The sequence below is a fragment of the Palaemon carinicauda genome, chromosome 3 (genome assembly GCF_036898095.1).
Source record: "Palaemon carinicauda isolate YSFRI2023 chromosome 3, ASM3689809v2, whole genome shotgun sequence".
Classification (NCBI taxonomy): Eukaryota; Metazoa; Arthropoda; class Malacostraca; order Decapoda; family Palaemonidae; genus Palaemon; species Palaemon carinicauda.
The window spans coordinates 122,400,856-122,417,006 of record NC_090727.1 but is presented as its reverse complement, the minus strand read 5'-3'; the positions used below and the strand labels follow the sequence as shown (position 1 = coordinate 122,417,006).

The 16,151-nt window shown below is 42.1% G+C and overlaps 1 protein-coding gene across 1 annotated transcript in view; it reads left to right on the top strand.

Annotated features, from left to right (window-relative positions):
• LOC137638460 (uncharacterized) overlaps positions 1 to 16,151 on the top strand; it is a 265,349-nt gene that overhangs the window by 195,378 nt on the left and 53,820 nt on the right. Inside the window, exon 6 of the mRNA XM_068370531.1 lies at positions 2,940 to 3,039. Coding sequence (XP_068226632.1) covers positions 2,940 to 3,039 — 100 coding nt within the window. The remainder of the gene's footprint in view (positions 1 to 2,939; positions 3,040 to 16,151) is intronic.

Below are 16,151 nucleotides of genomic sequence, written 5' to 3'. Positions count from 1 at the left end.
TATGGAGACTGTGCAGACCCCCTGGGGTAGTAAGGTCTGTATTTGCGAGGTAGTCAGTATCTGGAACATCGTTCAGAATGAATTTGTTAAGTGGAAACAAGTTCAGAATATTTTGAAGAGTGTTTGAATCTTTTATGGGCATGCAGAATAGCCGCCCTTTAAAGTTCATGGATTTTTTGCAACAGATGACTCCCTTCTGGAGATCCTGTACATAATCCTCCAATGATGAGTTTGTGGGTGTAAAGAACCTCTTGAACTGGGGTGGTTTCTGTCTTAATTTCTAGCCTAGTTCCTTAGGGACTATGCTGTGACCCTAGGGATCGAACTCCCATTGATCCCTGACAAGATAAAGACTTCCCCTACCGGTAGCTCCTCATTAATGTTGTGAAGGACCTGCTTCTCTAAACGCCTTGCCTTTGCTTCCTCGGCCCCTAGATTAACCGCCTTTTCCTGAACTTTCTCTGCTGCTAGTATTTTTCTTTTGTAGTGGCTAAGGTTGGAGACTGTGACACATATTGCCGGGGGAACCGTGCACACAGTCTAGGAGATTGTGGTAACTGAGGCTGTCGCAACAGGAAAGGTTTTCCTACCTTTATAGGGTCTCCTAGACTTTTGCCTCCTCTAATTTTGTAATTTTTTTTTTTTTTTTACTTTACATTTTGCACTCTCTAAAATTTCATCCATTTCCTTAAACTTCCACTATTCTGTTTTTTCCGGATCACTTTGACCTTCACCTTGACCTACTGATACCCTCTTTAGAAAATGATGATCCAAGGAGACTTGTTTCTGCCTGCTTCGTTGACAGATTTCGACCATATTCCTTAGCGATCACACTTAACCGCAGGCCAGCCTCTTACTTCTTGATTATCTCAAGCTTCGTCACCATATAAAGCATCCTCCTCTTCTTTCCTTGAACATCAACAACATTCTTGGAACCCATGGCCAATACTGTACGAGTTAAATAACACAACAGGATAGCTATAATTACGAAAGAAAAATCACCAACACAAATTCAATGTGAACGATAGCGCTGCCTCCAAAAGATAAGGATAATTTTGACTTTCAAACTGAAGGGGCTTTGAGTATATGGTGCAGCAGTTCGGACTTTTTACTACTTACAACTAGAATGTTCCATCCCTTTATTAAGGGCATGTATGTAGTGAAGGGAAAAAAATGGGAATATTTTTTTATATTTTAAGATTTTACTTGTAAGTGTCAATTAAATCTAGCTTCTGGGGAAGAAGCAATATGAACATCAGGAGAGTTTAGTTATAAGAATTTGATTATTTTTTTTTTATTATTATTTCTCAAATATAGTTTACTCTATTTCTTTTATTATCTTTCTTTACTGGACTGCATTGCTTGTTGGATTCCTTGGGCTACAGCATTTTGCTTCTCTATATAGAGTTGTAGTTTTCCTAGTAATAATGATGATGATGATAATAATAATAATAATAATAATAATGGATTCAATTCAATTGTAATTTGCACTCTCTTACCCCTATGTTTTCTTTAGGCCAGAGTTCTCAGTGCTTGGAGTAGAGGGAAAATGATACTGGTTTCATTGCTTTGCTATAGAAGTATTTACCTATACTTTATTTATCATTAGAATTGATATAACCTACTACCATGGATTAGTTTTTTAATAAATTCTTACTATATAGGCTTTCAGTTTTCTTATGTACATTACAGTATACACTCATAGAAGATTGCATATCTCAGCATGCATCTGAAATATACTGTGTGTGTGTGTGTGTATATATATATATATATATATATATATATATATATAGATAGATAGATAGATAGATAGATATATATATATATATATATAGTGTGTACATTATATATATATAAATATATATATATATATTATATATATATATATATATATATATATATATATATATATATATATATATATATATATCTGCATGAAATATCATATGCGGTTGGGCTGAAAATAAAAGAAAAACAGATAATGAGAACGGAATAAGCAATGGAAGATGAAATATTATGAGGAGAAAGGATTAATGGGGTGGAATCATTTAAATATTTAGGAATTATGATCTCTAATACAGGATCTTTAGAATCTGAGTTTAATGAAAGATAGAAAAAAGCAAATCAGACAGTGGCTAGGTTGAGTAAAATTCTGAAATGAAATCGCCTGAAATTATATATAAAAATCAGGCTATGTATCAGTTTAGTGAGATGGGTGTTATTATATGGACATGAGCTGTGGTCTGACAATGAAACCAGATCCTACCAGATTTTGTAGATTTGAGAACAAACCTCTCAGAAGAATATTACGAGTTAAATGGAAGGACAGGATTAGAAATGAAACTATGAGAGATTACTCGTGTCCATTTGTAGATAAGATCATGGTGAGGAGTAGATGGAGATGGTTTGGGCATGCTCTTTGCACTTCCTAAGAGAGATTAGTTTCACAAACTTTCAACTTGGCTCCACAAGGCACTAGAAGAGTTGGAAGACCCAGGCCTACATGGCTGAGGATTTGAAGCGTGAAGTGGAAGAGGATGAATAGAGAGGTATTGATATAAAAGCTCAAGATAGAGACAACTGCCGAGATCTAACCGAGGCCCTCTGTGTAAATAGCCGTAAGAGGAGATGGTGATGATATACATACTGTACTTGTTCAAGTCATGGCTGGTGTGTTTTGAGAAACATGTTTGCTTTGCAATAGAAACCCTAGTTTACATCAAAGGGACATCCACCTTTTCCTGGACTTACACTCAGTTTATACGAGATAACCACTATTAGTGGTGCTGATATCCATGGATGCATGCCAGACCAGGTGTGAGGGTTTTATTTTCTTTTTGAAAGGTGTTTGAGGAAAGTGCTGGTTGCTGGAAAGTCTAGTGTAATCTAATGAGATTTTATTGCAAAAATGAATAATTTTGCAAACTTCTATTTTACAGGGATATCAATAAGAAACGAGAAGATTATTTAGCATGGGGTGAATACTTCATGGCATTAGCTACTCTATCCGCTCTTCGAAGTAAGGATCCTTCAACTCAGGTATGAGACCCTAGATACAAATGGTAAATTGGTCATTAAAGAGTATGTTCATAGCAAACCTATTGAATTTAGGGCCCGCGTTATTGTTATACCCCCAGACCAGAATTACAGTCTTAAGCTTTGAAAAAGCCCAGGTTTTGTTAATAATAATAAGGCCAACATTTTTTATGAGACAGTAGTTGCAAAAGCTAGAAATGTAGGGTATATTTCTATTTTTTTTTATTTTTCATATTCTTTTTTTATTCTTATAAATTTAAGCTTTTACAGTATAACAATTAAAGTAACTATTTAAAAAAAATTAAAATATGAAAAATGTAACAGTTATCTGCCCGCAGACATCTGCTATTTAAAGACAATTCTACACTCGGGCACACTATTCTATCTTATTATTATTTTTTTCCTTCCTCTTGCTTTTTTGAAATGGTGTATTGGGCTGGCTTAATAGAAGGGCCATGGATGCCTGGTTGTTTATCAAGAGGTTGTCTTTTCCTTTTTCTGATTCTTTTTCTTCTCAAAACTATCCTTACTGTCCTCCCTTCAGTTGAAGTGGCTATCCTGTAGGGCATTTAGCCTTGCATGGTGTATCGGCTCCTCCATGTTGACCAGTTTTTCCGACTTTTTACTATAGTCTATGGGTATCATCAATCACTTTATTTATAATTCTGTGCATATTTTTTCAATATTAATCTTACCCGATGATCATGTAGCTGTCAACTCCGTTGCCCGACAGAAATCTAAGGTCGGGATACGCCAGCGATCGCTATACAGGTGGGGGTGTACACAACAGCACCATCTGTGAGTAGGTACTCAAGTACTTCTTGTCAACAAGAACTCAATTTTTCCTCTGTCGTGCCACCGGCAAGACCTACTTGGATACGCTGTTGATTCTGGAGTTGTTGTTCACGATTTGGTGATGTATTCACTCTAGAGTTTAGCCTTCGCTATTCAGGAAGCTTTATCATTAGCTTAGCAAGCTTTTGGAATTAATTTGGATTAATTGTTAACGAACTTTGCTAGATTTTGGAATTCCCCCTTGACTACTTCTACAATTCAAGATGTCTGACCAGTCTCAAGTCCCTAAGTACAGGCAGTGTAGCGTTAGGGCTTGTTCTAGGCGTCTTCCGAAGGCCTCCATAGATCCTCACACCGTTTGTTCCAATTGTAGGGGTAAATCCTGTCAATTGGAAGATCGATGTGAGGAATGCGCTGGGCTTTCGGAATTCGATCTTAACGAATTCCTTAAAAATGCACGTAGGTTAGAGAAGGAGAGAATCAGGAGAAGTTCTTCTCGCTCTGTGGATTTTTCCTCTCCCCATGCCCCTCAACCTTTTCCTTCCCCTGTAGTGGTGACTCCCGACCCTGCTACTAGTGCTCAGCCATCCATGGCGGATATGATGCGTGCCATTCAGGCTCTCGGTGACAGAGTGGAGTCATTGGCTAATGACCGTAATCAGCTTTTGGCAGATGTCAAAGAGCTGAAAGCGAAAAGTGCAGTGGGAAGTGTTATCAGTGCTAGTGATGTGAAAAGTGTCAGTGTCAGTGTTGCGCATGAGGGTACATCTGTGCGTGCCAGTCGTCCTCCCAGTCCGGGACTTCTTGCAAGCTCCCAAGCCCAGGGGAGAAGCAATGTCGAAGGACCAAAGGGTTCGGCAGGCCTTGATCAGCGCACGGATGTATCCTCAGTGGTTGCGGACGTATCTGTCAGAGATCGTCCCATCCACAAACAGACGAATGAGCCCTACCATTCCTCGTCTGTGGAAGAAGTTTCCAGGAGGAAACGATGGACCAAGGTTTCACGACCGCTCAAGCGTAAGGTCCCTTCCGAGCTAGTCCAACGGCCCAGGTGTAGCCACTGGGTCAGTTCGGACTCGCCGCAGTCTTCCGATGACTGCACACCTCCCAAGAGAGGTAGAGTGGTTCCACAACAGGCTACTGCTCCGTCTGTTGCTGCTCCAACCACGGTAGACCCTAAGTGGTCCATGCTGCAGACTATGCAGTCTCAGCTTGCTGCGTTCATGCAGGAGTATCATGCTGAGAAGGTTGACACTGCACCGGTTAACCTACAACCCGCCGAGGTTGTGCGCTCAGCAGATACTGCGGCTGCCTGCTCCCACACTCCACCTGTGAGAGCTCCACCACCGATGCGCAGTCCACCCTGCCAGACGCATGTTCTTGCCGCACCATCCGTTGACATGCGTGAGCTACCGCATCAGCAGTGGGAAGGTGCTGTAGAGCTGCCGGGTTCTGACACTATGCGGCATGCTCCGCAACCCATGCGGCATGCTCCGCATCCCATACAGCATGCTCCGCAACCCACCGCAACCCCTCCCACGCACCAGCACTCTGCTTTTGTTGTTGCCAGCTCGCAGACTGACCAGCAGCGGCATGATGTTGGATCCGCAGCAGCTACGCATGCACCCTTACTGCCGGATTCAGCCGTTCAGCTTTCTGCTCTGCCTTTGCCACTTCCTACTCAGCTTTCGGATGATGGAGTATCAGATGACGAAGCTGCACATTTGGATGAGCCGCACTCCGACTTTGAAGGGCCCAAGTCTACGCCTCCCTCCTTAGACTTTCGTAAAGTCCTTGCCTTGTTCAGGGACTTGTATCCAGAACAGTTTGTGTCTGCAACCCCTCGCTCTCCTCCCTCCGAGTTTGCTCTGGGCATGCAGTCTGCTGCTCCTGCCTTCACCAAGCTTGTTCTCGCACGCTCATCCAAGAGAGCTTTGAGGGTTATGGGAGAGTGGTTGCAGTCCAAGAAGCAACTGGGAAAGACTGCTTTCTTCTTTCCTCCTACCAAGCTTGCTTCCAAGTCGAGCGTCTGGTATGCCACGGGAGAGGAACCCGGCTTGGGAGTTCCTGCCTCTGCCCAGGGCGACTTCTCAAGTCTGGTTGACTCTCCCCGCAGGCTGGCTATGAGACGATCGAAGATCTGCTGGTCCTTTTCTGACATGGATCATGTGTTGAAGGGAGTCTTTCGTGCCTTCGAGGTCTTCAACTTCCTCGATTGGTGTTTGGGAGCCTTAAGCAGAAAGACTTCCCCTTCAGATAAGGACTCTGCCATGCTGCTCATGTCTAGCATGGACAAAGCCATTCGGGATGGGTCTGGTGAACTTGCGGCTTCGTACGTGTCGGGAGTGCTTAAGAAGAGAGAACATCTTTGCTCCTTCTTGTCGGCTGGTATCACCCCTTGCCAGAAGTCGGAGTTGTTGTTTGCTCCTCTCTCCAAGTGTCTGTTTCCGGAGGAGCTGATCAAGGGGATGGCTGCCTCGCTTATCCAGAAGGATACCCATGATCTGATGGCATCTTCCGCACGTAAGGCTAAAACCTTACCTTCCGTACCTAGACCCTTCCGTCCTGCAGCAGTAGACACACCTGCAACTAGGTTCATCCCGCCCTTTCGTGGCAGAACCTCCAGCAGAGGAGGTACCCGTGCCGACAGTCACCGTGGCAAATCCAAGAAGGGTTCCAAGTCCGCAAAAGGCAGGTTCTGACTGCCTTTCTCTCCAGACAGCAGTGGGAGCCAGACTCAAGACCTTCTGGCAAGCTTGGGAGAGCAGAGGTGCAGACGCTCAGTCTGTGAAGTGGCTAAAGGAGGGGTACAGAATTCCGTTCTGCCGCAGTCCCCCTCTAGCTACATCTCCCATCAACCTCTCTCCCAACTACAAGGAGAAGGACAAGAGGCTAGCGTTGCAACAAGAGGTGTCGCTCTTGCTACAAAAGGAAGCGGTAGTCATAGTCCGGGACCATCAATCCCCGGGCTTCTACAACCGTCTCTTCCTGGTAGCGAAGAAGACAGGAGGTTGGAGACCGGTGCTGGACGTCAGTGCTCTCAATGCTTTTGTCACCAAGCAGACGTTCACGATGGAGACGACGAAGTCGGTCCTAGCAGCGGTCAGGCAGGAGGACTGGATGGTCTCTTTAGACCTGAAAGACGCGTACTTTCACGTCCCCATCCATCCAGACTCCCAACCTTTCCTAAGGTTCGTCTTTGGAAAGGTTGTGTACCAGTTCCAAGCCCTGTGCTTTGGCCTAAGCACGGCACCTCTTGTGTTTACCAGACTGATGAGGAATATTGCAAAATTCCTTCACTTGGCAGACATCAGAGCCTCCCTCTATTTGGACGACTGGCTTTTAAGAGCTCCAACAAGTCGTCGCTGTCTGGAGAATCTCAGATGGACTATGGATCTGACCAAGGAATTGGGCCTCCTGGTCAATATAGAGAAGTCCCAGCTCGTCCCATCCCAGACCATTGTCTATCTAGGTATGGAGATTCAGAGTCGAGCTTTTCCGTCGGCCCCAAGGATCAATCAAGCCCTAGAATGCATCCAGAGCATGCTGAGAAGGAACCGATGTTCAGTCAGGCAGTGGATGAGTCTAACAGGGACACTTTCATCGCTGGCCCAGTTCATCGAGTTAGGGAGACTCCACCTCCGCCCCCTTCAGTATCATCTAGCTGCTCACTGGAGAAAGGACATGACGCTAGAGGCGGTCTCAGTGCCTGTTTCCGAAGAGATGAGGTCTACTCTAACGTGGTGGAAGAACAGCATTCTTCTCAAGGAAGGTCTACCATTGGCTGTTCAGACCCCCGACCACCGTCTCTTCTCGGACACGGGCTGGGGTGCGACACTGGACGGACAGGAATGCTCGGGCACATGGAATCAAGAGCAAAGGACACTTCACATCAATTGCAAGGAGTTGTTGGCGGTTCATCTGGCCTTGATAAACTTCAAGTCCCTCCAGCTAAACAAGGTGGTGGAGGTGAACTCCGACAACACCACAGCCTTGGCTTACATCTCCAAGCAGGGAGGGACTCATTCGAGGAAGTTGTTCGAGATCGCAAGGGACCTCCTCATTTGGTCAAAAGATCGAAAGCTTTCGCTGGTAACGAGGTTCATTCAGGGCGATATGAATGTCATGGCAGATCGCCTCAGCCGGAAGGGTCAGGTCATCCCCACAGAGTGGACCCTTCACAAGAATGTTTGCAGCAGACTATGGGCCCTGTGGGGCCAGCCCACCATAGATCTATTCGCTACCTCGATGACCAAGAGGCTCCCGATGTATTGTTCTCCGATTCCAGACCCAGCAGCAGTTCACGTGGATGCCTTTCTGCTGGATTGGTCCCATCTCGACCTGTATGCGTTCCCGCCGTTCAAGATTGTCAACAGGGTACTTCAGAAGTTCGCCTCTCACGAAGGGACACGGCTGACGTTGGTTGCTCCCCTCTGGCCCGCGAGAGAATGGTTCACCGAGGTACTGCAATGGCTAGTGGACGTTCCCAGGACTCTTCCTCTAGGAGTGGACCTTCTGCGTCAACCTCACGTAAAGAAGGTACACCCAAACCTCCACGCTCTTCGTCTGACTGCCTTCAGACTATCGAAAGACTCTCAAGAGCTAGAGGCTTTTCGAAGGAGGCAGCCAGAGCGATTGCCAGAGCAAGGAGGACATCCACTCTCAGAGTCTATCAGTCTAAATGGGAAGTCTTCCGAAGCTGGTGCAAGGCGAATGCAGTTTCCTCAACCAGTACCACTGTAACCCAGATTGCTGACTTCCTGTTACATCTAAGGAACATAAGATCCCTATCAGCTCCTACGATCAAGGGTTACAGAAGTATGTTGGCAGCGGTCTTCCGCCACAGAGGCTTGGATCTTTCCACCAACAAAGATCTACAGGACCTCCTTAGGTCTTTTGAGACCTCAAAGGAACGTCGGTTGTCCACACCAGGCTGGAACCTAGACGTGGTTTTAAGGTTCCTAATGTCATCAAGATTTGAACCGCTCCAATCAGCCTCTTTTAAGGACCTCACATTAAAGACTTTTCCTCGTTTGCTTAGCAACAGCTAAAAGAGTCAGTGAGATCCACGCCTTCAGCAGGAACATAGGTTTTACATCTGAAACGGCTACATGTTCCTTGCAGCTCGGTTTTTTGGCTAAAAACGAGCTTCCTTCCCGTCCTTGGCCTAAGTCGTTCGAGATCCCAAGCCTGTCCAACTTGGTGGGGAACGAACTAGAGAGAGTACTTTGCCCAGTAAGAGCTCTTAAGTACTATTTAAGAAGGTCAAAGCCATTACGAGGACAATCAGAAGCTTTATGGTGTTCTATCAAGAAGCCTACTCTACCGATGTCTAAGAACGCAGTTTCTTACTACATCAGGCTTCTGATTAGAGAGGCACATTCTCATCTGAAGGAAGAAGACCTTGCTTTGCTGAAGGTAAGGACACATGAAGTTAGAGCTGTCGCTACTTCAGTGGCCTTCAAACAGAACCGTTCTCTGCAGAGTGTTATGGATGCAACCTATTGGAGAAGCAAGTCAGTGTTCGCATCATTCTATCTCAAAGATGTCCAGTCTCTTTACAAGAACTGCTACACCCTGGGACCATTCGTAGCAGCGAGTGCAGTAGTAGGTGAGGGCTCAGCCACTACATTCCCATAATCCCATAACCTTTTTAATCTTTCTCTTGAATACTTTTTATTGTTGTTTTTTGGGTTGTACGGAAGGCTAAGAAGCCTTCCGCATCCTGGTTGATTTGGCGGGTGGTCAAATTCATTCTTGAGAAGCGCCTAGGTTAGAGGTTGTGATGAGGTCCTTTAGTATGGGTTGCAGCCCTTTATACTTCAGCACCTAGGAGTCGTTCAGCATCCTAAGAGGACCGCTAGGCTCAGTAAGGAAGACGTACTTAAAAAAGGCAGAGTAATAGTTCAAGTCGACTTCCTTACCAGGTACTTATTTATTTTATGTTTGTTATTTTAAATAACTGCTAAAATGAAATACGGGATACTTAGCTTCTTTTGTTAACATGTATGCTGGTCTCCACCCACCACCCTGGGTGTGAATCAGCTACATGATCATCGGGTAAGATTAATATTGAAAAATGTTATTTTCATTAGTAAAATAAATTTTTGAATATACTTACCTGATGATCATGAATTTAAGAACCCTCCCTTCCTCCCCATAGAGAACCAGTGGACCGAGGAGAAAATTGAGTTCTTGTTGACAAGAAGTACTTGAGTACCTACTCACAGATGGCGCTGTTGTGTACACCCCCACCTGTATAGCGATCGCTGGCGTATCCCGACCTTAGATTTCTGTCGGGCAACGGAGTTGACAGCTACATGATCATCGGGTAAGTATATTCAAAAATTTATTTTACTAATGAAAATAACATTTTTTGTTATAATTCTTGTTAATCTAGATTTTATGTATGATGTCTCTTTTTTTTATTTCTATTAATTCTTATGCTGTCTGGAGACATTGAGCGAAATCCGGGACCAGTACGTCCTAGATTTCGTCAATGTCGTCTTCTGTATTGCAATATTCGTGATCTTCATGCAAATATCCAAGACCTTACAGTTGTGTACAGACAGTATGATATTCTTTTGTGCTCGGAAACTTTGGTTTCTAATATGAAGCACTCATCTGAGCTCCTTATAACTGGTTTTAAGAAGCCAATAATGTTGAAACGTGATGCCATCCCTAGGGCCAGGGGAATGGCGGTGTATATTAGGACTGAGTATCCTGCTTCTCATAAGTCCTGCTATCAATGTGGATGTCATGAGATTCAGGTAATAAAAGTTTGTGGCAGGTATAACAACTTGTATTTGTGTTCGATCTACCGGAATCCAGACATGGATGATTCTATCTTCGATTGTCTTCTTACCAATATGGTCAAGATACAAGAAGATGATAGAAAGGCTTCTTTTGTCTTTGTTGGTGATTTTAATGCTCGCCATAGGGAGTGGTTAATTTCTATCTCTCCTACTGATCGTCATGGCTTAAGAGCTTTAGACTTTGCCTCTGAATCAGGCTGTGAGCAAATCATAAATGAAGCTGCTCATAGGTCTGGTAATTGCTTGGACCTTGTATTCACTGACTCCCCTGGTGTTATAGCTAGTAAGGTTGGTTCTCCAGTCGGGACATCTGATCATTATTATTATTATTACTATCCAAGCTACAACCCTAGTTGGAAAAGCAAGATGCTATAAGCCCAGGGCTCCAACAGGAAAAAATAGCCCAGTGAGAAAAGGAAATAAGGAAATGAATAAATAAAGAGAACAAATTAACAATAAATCATTCTAAAAAAAGTAACGTCAAAACAGACATGTCATATATAAACTATTAACATAAAAAACAAATATGTCATAAATAAACTATAAAAAGACTCATGTCCGCCTGGTCAACAAAAAAGCATTTGCTCCAACTTTGAACTTTTGAAGTTCTACTGATTCAACTATCCGATTAGGAAGATCATTCCACAACTTGGTAACAGCTGGAATAAAACTTCTAGAGTACTGCCTAGTATTGAGCCTCATGATGGAGAAGGCCTGGCTATTAGAATTAACTGCCTGCCTAGTATTACGAAGAGGATGGAATTGTCCTGGGAGATCTGAATGTAAAGGATGGTCAGAGTTATGAAAAATCTTATGCAACATGCATAATGAACTAATTGAACGACGGTGCCAGAGATTAATATCTAGATCAGGAATAAGAAATTTAATAGACCGTAAGTTTCTGTCCAACAAATTAAGATGAGAATCAGCAGCTGAAGACCAGACAGGAGAACAATACTCAAAACAAGGTAGAATGAAAGAATTAAAACACTTCTTCAGAATAGATTGATCACCAAAAATCTTGAAAGACTTTCTCAATAAGCTTATTTTTTGTGCAATTGAAGAAGACACAGACCTTATATGTTTCTCAAAAGTAAATTTGCTGTCGAGAATCACACCCAAAATTTTGAAAGAGTCATACAAATTTAAAGAAACATTATCAATACTGAGATCCGGATGTTGAGGAGCCACCGTCCTTGACCTACTTGCAATCATACTTTGAGTTTTGTTAGGATTAAACTTCATACCCTATAATTTGCACCATGCACTAATTCTAGCTAAATCTCTATTAAGGGATTCACAAACCCCAGATCTACATTCAGGGGATGGAGTTGATGCAAAGTGATTAGCATCATCTGCATATGCAACAAGCTTGTTTTCTAGGCCAAACCACATGTCATGTGTATATAGTATGAAAAGTAATGGGCCAAGAACACTACCCTGTGGAACACCGGATATCACATTCCTATAATCACTATGGTGCCCATCAACAACAACTCTTTGAGATCTATTACTTAAAAAAATCAATAATAATGCTAAGAAACGACCCACCCACTCCCAACTGTTTCAGTTTGAAAACAAGGGCCTCATGATTAACACGGTCAAAGGCAGCACTAAAATCAAGGCCATTCATACGAACTTCTTGACCACAATCAACGGATTTCTGTACAGCATTGGAGATTGTAAGAAGGGCATCACATGCTCCAAGGCCTTTACGAAAACCAAATTGCAAACTAGGGAGTAGATGATTACCTTCAGCAAACCTATTAAGACGTTTTTCCAGAAGACGTTAAAAAACTTTAGATAATGTGGGAGTTATGGAAATTGGGCGGTAATCAGTGGAACTTGAGCTACCACAAACACATTTACATAGAGGAGTAACATTACCAATTCTCCAACTAGTGCTAAAAGCTCCTCTTCTTGCTAACTTGTGCAAAATAACAGATAATTTTGGAGCTAAGAAATCTGCTGTCTATATAAAAAACAAGTGAAAAATACCATTTGGGTTTACACCTCCATAAGCATCGAGGTCCACCAACAGAGCTTTAATCTCACGAGATCGAAAAGCTAAACTAGTTAGTTTAGCCTCAGGGAAACAGGAATGAGGAAGTTCAAGTTTTTCATTACTCTGTTTACTGTCAAAAACATCAGCCAAAAGGGTTGCCTTTTCCTTTGGACAGTGAGCGACTGAGCCATCTGGTTTAAGTAAAGGCGGAACTGTTGCATCTACACCAAAGAGTGCCGATTTAAGGGTAGACCACCATTTATATTCCTGAGTTGTGCCAGAAAGTGTTTCTTTTGTGGTTAAATTGTACTCCTTTTCAGTTGAGGCATAAACTCTCTGAGCTAAAACTCGAAGCTGAGTATAGTTGTTCCAGGTCAAATCTGATCTGTTACCCTTCCAAAGATGATAGGCCTCCTGCTTCTCCAAATAAGCATGTCTACAATCATCATTGAACCACGGTTTGTCCTTCACTCGCTACCTTAGCACACGTTAAGGGATACGCCTATCAATTATTTTGACTAGATTCTCATTCAAAGGGACAAAAGGATCTACACTATTATATAATTGTGACCAATTCAAGCACAAAAGATCATGCAAAATCCCATTGCAGTCTGCTTGGGATTTCATATAAATTTTACAAGAATATGATATATCAGGGACAGGCTGCTCAGTCTTCACTAATAATGAAATCAAGGCACGATCAGATGTCCCGACTGGAGAACCAAGCTTACTAGTTATAACGCCAGGGGAATCAGTGTATACGAGGTCCAAGCAATTAGTAGTGAAGACTGAGCAGCCTGTCCCTGATATATCATACTCTTGTAAAATTTATATGAAATCCCAAGCAGACTGCAATGGGATTTTGCATGATCTTTTGTGGTTGAATTGGTCACAATTATATAGTAGTGTAGATCCTGTTGTCCCTTTGAATGAGAATCTAGTCAACATAATTGATAAGCGTATCCCTTCTCATGTGCTAAGGTACCGGGTGAAGGACAAACCGTGGTTCAATGATGATTGTAGTCATGCTTATTTGGAGAAGCAGGGGGCCTATCATCTTTGGAAGGGTAACAGATCAGATTTGACTTGGAACAACTATACTCGGCTTCGAGCTTTTGCTCAGAGTGTTTATGCCTCAACTGAAAAGGAGTACAATTTAACCATAAAAGAACCCCTTTCTGGTACAACTCAGGAACGTAAATGGTGTGTGCTAAGGTACCGAGTGAAGGACAAACCGTGGTTCAATGATGATTGTAGACATGCTTATTTAGAGAAGCAGGAGGCCTATCATCTTTGGAAGGGTAACAAATCAGATTTGACCTGGAACAACTAGACTTGGCTTCGAGCTTTTGCCCAGAGAGTTTATGCCTCAATTGAAAAGGAGTACCTTAAAAGAAACCTTTTCTGGTACAACTCAGAAACATAAATAGTAGTCTACCCTTAAATATGCACTCTTTGGTGTAGATGCAACAGTTCCGCCTTTACTTAGACCAGATGGCTCAAGCACTCACTGTCCAAAGGAAATGGCAACCCTTTTGGCTGATGTTTTTGACAGTAAGCAGAGTAATGAAAAACTTGAACTTCCTCATTCCTGTATTCCTGAAGCTAAACTAACTTGTTTAGCTTTTCGATCTCGTGAGATTAAAGCTCTGTTGATGGACCTTGATGCTTATGGAGGTGTAGATCCTAATGGTATTTTTCCTTTGTTTTTTATAAAGACAGCAGATTTCTTAGCTCCAAAGTTATCTGTTATTTTGCGCAAGTTAGCAAGAAGAGGAGCTTTTAGTACTTGTTGGAGAATTGGTAATGTTACTCCTCTATGTAAATGTGTTTGTGGTAGCTCAAGTCCCACTGATTACCCCCCAATTTCCATAACTCCCATATTATCTAAAGTTTTTTAACGTCTTCTGGCAAAACGTCTTAATAGGTTTGCTGAAGGTAATCATCTACTCCCTAGTTTGCAATTTGGTTTTCGTAAAGGCCTTGGAGCATGTGATTCCCCTTGTGAGAGTCAAGCTTGACTCATTGGTCTGGTAAAACTCCTTCCTTTAATAATAATGGAGCATGTGATGCCCTTCTTACAATCTCCAATGCTGTACGGAAATCCCTTGATTGTGGTCAGGAAGTTCGTATGATTGGCCCTGATTGTAGTGCTGCCTTTGACCATGTTAATCATGAGGCCCTTGTTTTCAAACTCAAACAGTATGGAGTGGGTGGGTCATTTCTTAGCATTATTATTGATTTTTTAAGTATATAATAGATCTCAAAGAGTTGTTGTTGATGGGCACCATAGTGATTATAGGAATGTGATATCCGGTGTTCCACAGGGAAGTGTTCTTGGACCATTACTTTTCATACTATATACACATGTCATGTGGTTTAGCCTAAAAAACAAGCTTGTTGCATATTCACATGATGCTACTCTCTTTGTATCAATTCCATCCCCTGAATGTAGATCTGGGGTTTGTGAATCTCTTAATAGAGATTTAGCTAGAATTAGTGCATGGTGCAAATTATGGGGTGTGAAGTTGAATCCTAACAAAACTCAAAGTATGTTTGTAAGTAGGTCAAGTACGGTGGCTCCTTAACATCCGGATCTCAGTATTGATAATGTTTCTTTAAATTTGTATGACTTTTGAAATTTTAGGTGTGATTCTCGACAGCAAATTTACTTTTGAGAAACACATTAGGTCTGTGTCTTCTTCAATTGCACAAAAAAATAGGCTTATTGAGAAAGTCTTACAAGATTTTCGGTGATCAATCTATTCTGAAGAAGTGTTTTAATTCTTTCATTCTACCATGTTTTGAGTATTGTTCTCCTGTCTGGTGTTCAGCTGCTGATTTTCATCTTAATTTGTTGGACAGAAACTTACGGTCTATTAAATTTCTTATTCCTGATCTACATATTAATCTTTGGCACCGTCGTTCAATTAGTTCATTATGCATGTTGCATAAGATTTTTCATAACTCTGACCATCCTTTACATTCAGATCTCCCTAGACAATTCTATCCTGTTCGTAATACTAGGCAGGCAGTTAATTCTAATAGCTAGGCTTTGTCCATCATGAGGCTGAATACTACACAGTATTCTAGAAGTTTTATTCCAGTTATTACCAAGTTGTGGAATGATCTTCTTAATCGGGTAGTTGAATCAGTAGAACTTCAAAAGTTCAAAGTCGGAGCAAATGTTTTTATGTTGACCAGGCTGACATGAGTCTTTTTATAGTTTATATATGACATATCAGTTTTTGAGTTGTTAATAGTTAATATAGGACATATCTGTTTTGACGCTGTTACCGTTTTTTGAATGATATATTGTTAATTTATTCTCATCATTTATTTATTTCCTTATTTCCTTTCCTCACTGGGCTATTTTTCCCTATTGGAGCCCTTGGGCTTATATCATCTTGCTTTTCCAACTAGGGTTGTAGCTTGGCTAGTAATAATAATAATAATAATATGTATTTACATATAATATATTGACATATAAAATATGAAAA